Consider the following 2,272-nt stretch of genomic DNA (forward strand, 5'->3'; position numbering starts at 1 on the left):
GATTAAAAAAATATTTTTGTTTTCAAATTGGAACCAGACGCTCATAATTATTACCCTTCATTGATGATATTTTCATTTGAATGTTTGGCATTTTTTTTTCATAAACAAACATTACTTTAAAACATGACTTTGTTTTTATTTTCTCATATTTACGAAGTATAAAGTCTTGTAATCGTGCACATTTTTTTTAAAATCGAGATTTTTCCAAATCTTGACGTTTTACACCTCATTGAGTCGGAAAAACATAGTTTTGCAATCTTGTCCGTATATCTTTGTGTGTGTATGTGTGTCTGTGTGCGTGTCTGTGTGTGTGTGTAAGCACGATAACTTGAGTACCGTTACAGCTAGGTTGATGAAATTTCATATATAAGTAATATATCAGAATCGTAGATCCGTATCAACTTTTGAGCGATTTCCAATAACAGGAAGTGGAACTTTTTCTACTTTAAATTTTTCAAAAGCCTATAACTTGAGCACTATTTCATATAGATAAATGAAATTTCACACGTAAGTAAAAGTTCTAATTCTCTGCCTTCTATCAAATTTTGAATAATTTCCGCCGATCGAAAGTAGTAATTTACGCTATTTCCGATTTCTCAAAAAAAAAAAAAAAAAACCGCATCTGAATTTATAAAATACTAATAATATCGCGCACTATTTTGCACATTTTATTTAGCGTTTACTTGGTATGCAATTCTTTTTTATTACGAGATTCTATTCTATTATAAAAAGTTTAAGTTATTAAAAATAGATTGAAAATATTGTCTATGTCCCGAGTTGCCACCCCCCGTGTGTTATATTAGACGAGCCGACCCGCGGCATATCAAACGCCGCTATTTAGTTGTTATTTTTTTTACTTTTCGGTTATTCATAATTTGTGAATTCGACACTACCAACGCTGCAACTGAAAATATTTCTTTAAAACACTATAAGTAGCTCGTTAAGGACGATAACCCCCCCCTCCTCCCCCCGCTCCGTAAAAGTAAACACCACTTAGTTACCCCCCCCCCTACGTTTAAAACCGTTTCAAACTAAATTACCTGCCCCTAATAGTCGTCACTAAACCCGGCTCTGTTTGTAAACATTTAGAGTGAACCACAGCTCACCAGACCATGTAGGGGTGGGAATGGTAGGGAGCGCGTTTACAGCTTGTTTTCTAGCGTCTCCAAGAAGAGAATTATATATATAGATTATTCGAGAAAGTTTAGGGGAGATCACCCCCGGTTTATTCTTTTTGGTTTCTTTTGTTGTCACTTTTATAAATATTTTAAAGTTTATTGTTTAAAAACTTATCTCTTGAAGACGGTGATCAATAAGGTAAAGTTGGGGGTAATGTGCGAACTGAAAGCTCATCAACTGTTTATAATCTGTGTTATATGGAACAGCGTTGCCAAAGCAGTAGCACACAAGGCTGCTAACCCGAAAGTCTCGAGTTCGAATCTGGGTCCAATTCAGTAGATGTCGCTGAATCAACTGACTCCTGATGGGTACCTATCTCATGATAGGGAAAGTAAATGCGGCTTGGCACAGTGTTGACCACATTTCTCCTTCTTATGCCGAGGTCAAGAAACATTAACTTGACTTACTCTGCCCAATGGATCGTTAGGCCTAAAGAGGATTTTCTTTCTTTTTTTTATAGCTCGCATCATGATGTTTATTTGCTATTGTTACTTTTTTTTGTTATTTTTACTTACACAACTTACAGTTTAAAACATTTTTTAACCGCAAAATATCCATTTTTAGGACAGTGCTATAATCACTTGCACGGACCTTTTTATTTAAAAAAAAAATATATTTTCCATTCGCGTCATCGTTGCGAGACTGACGTCACAACTCGGCTACTTAGCTAATCCGCCCACAATCTCCTCCGCCCACACCCCTCCCCCTCATGTCTCAACCACGTGACAAATCTAACCCAATAGCCGCGATGTGTACCACAACGACGCCTTGAACAAATATGTACACACGAGATCCAGCGTTGCCCGGTGTACAAGACATTCACCTACATCATAGTCCGAACCTCCCACGGTTCGCCTGTTTGCAGGGCCATGGCAGGTCTAATGACAGGTCCTGTGGCAGGTCCTATGGGAGGTCTAATGACAGGCCCTGTGGCAGGTCTTGTAGCAGGCCCTGTGGCAGGTCTAATGACAGGCCCTGTGGCAGGTCTAATGACAGGCCCTGTGACAGGTCCTGTAGCAGGCCCTGTGGCAGGTCTAATGACAGGCGCTGTAAAAGTGTACGGTTCTCCATTTGCAGTTGTTTAATAACGTTA

General features: G+C 38.6%; 1 protein-coding gene across 1 annotated transcript in view; it reads left to right on the forward strand.

Annotated features, from left to right (window-relative positions):
- Nucleotides 1-2,048: 2,048 nt before the first annotated feature.
- Nucleotides 2,049-2,272, forward strand: part of LOC131957069 (uncharacterized) — a 45,641-nt gene continuing 45,417 nt past the window's right edge. Inside the window, exon 1 of the mRNA XM_059321769.1 lies at nucleotides 2,049-2,228. Within this exon, the coding sequence (XP_059177752.1) occupies nucleotides 2,049-2,228 (180 nt within the window). The remainder of the gene's footprint in view (nucleotides 2,229-2,272) is intronic.

The sequence above is a fragment of the Physella acuta genome, unplaced genomic scaffold (assembly GCF_028476545.2).
Source record: "Physella acuta isolate Inbredline_101_S28 unplaced genomic scaffold, ASM2847654v3 ptg001203l, whole genome shotgun sequence".
NCBI lineage: Eukaryota > Metazoa > Mollusca > Gastropoda > Physidae > Physella > Physella acuta.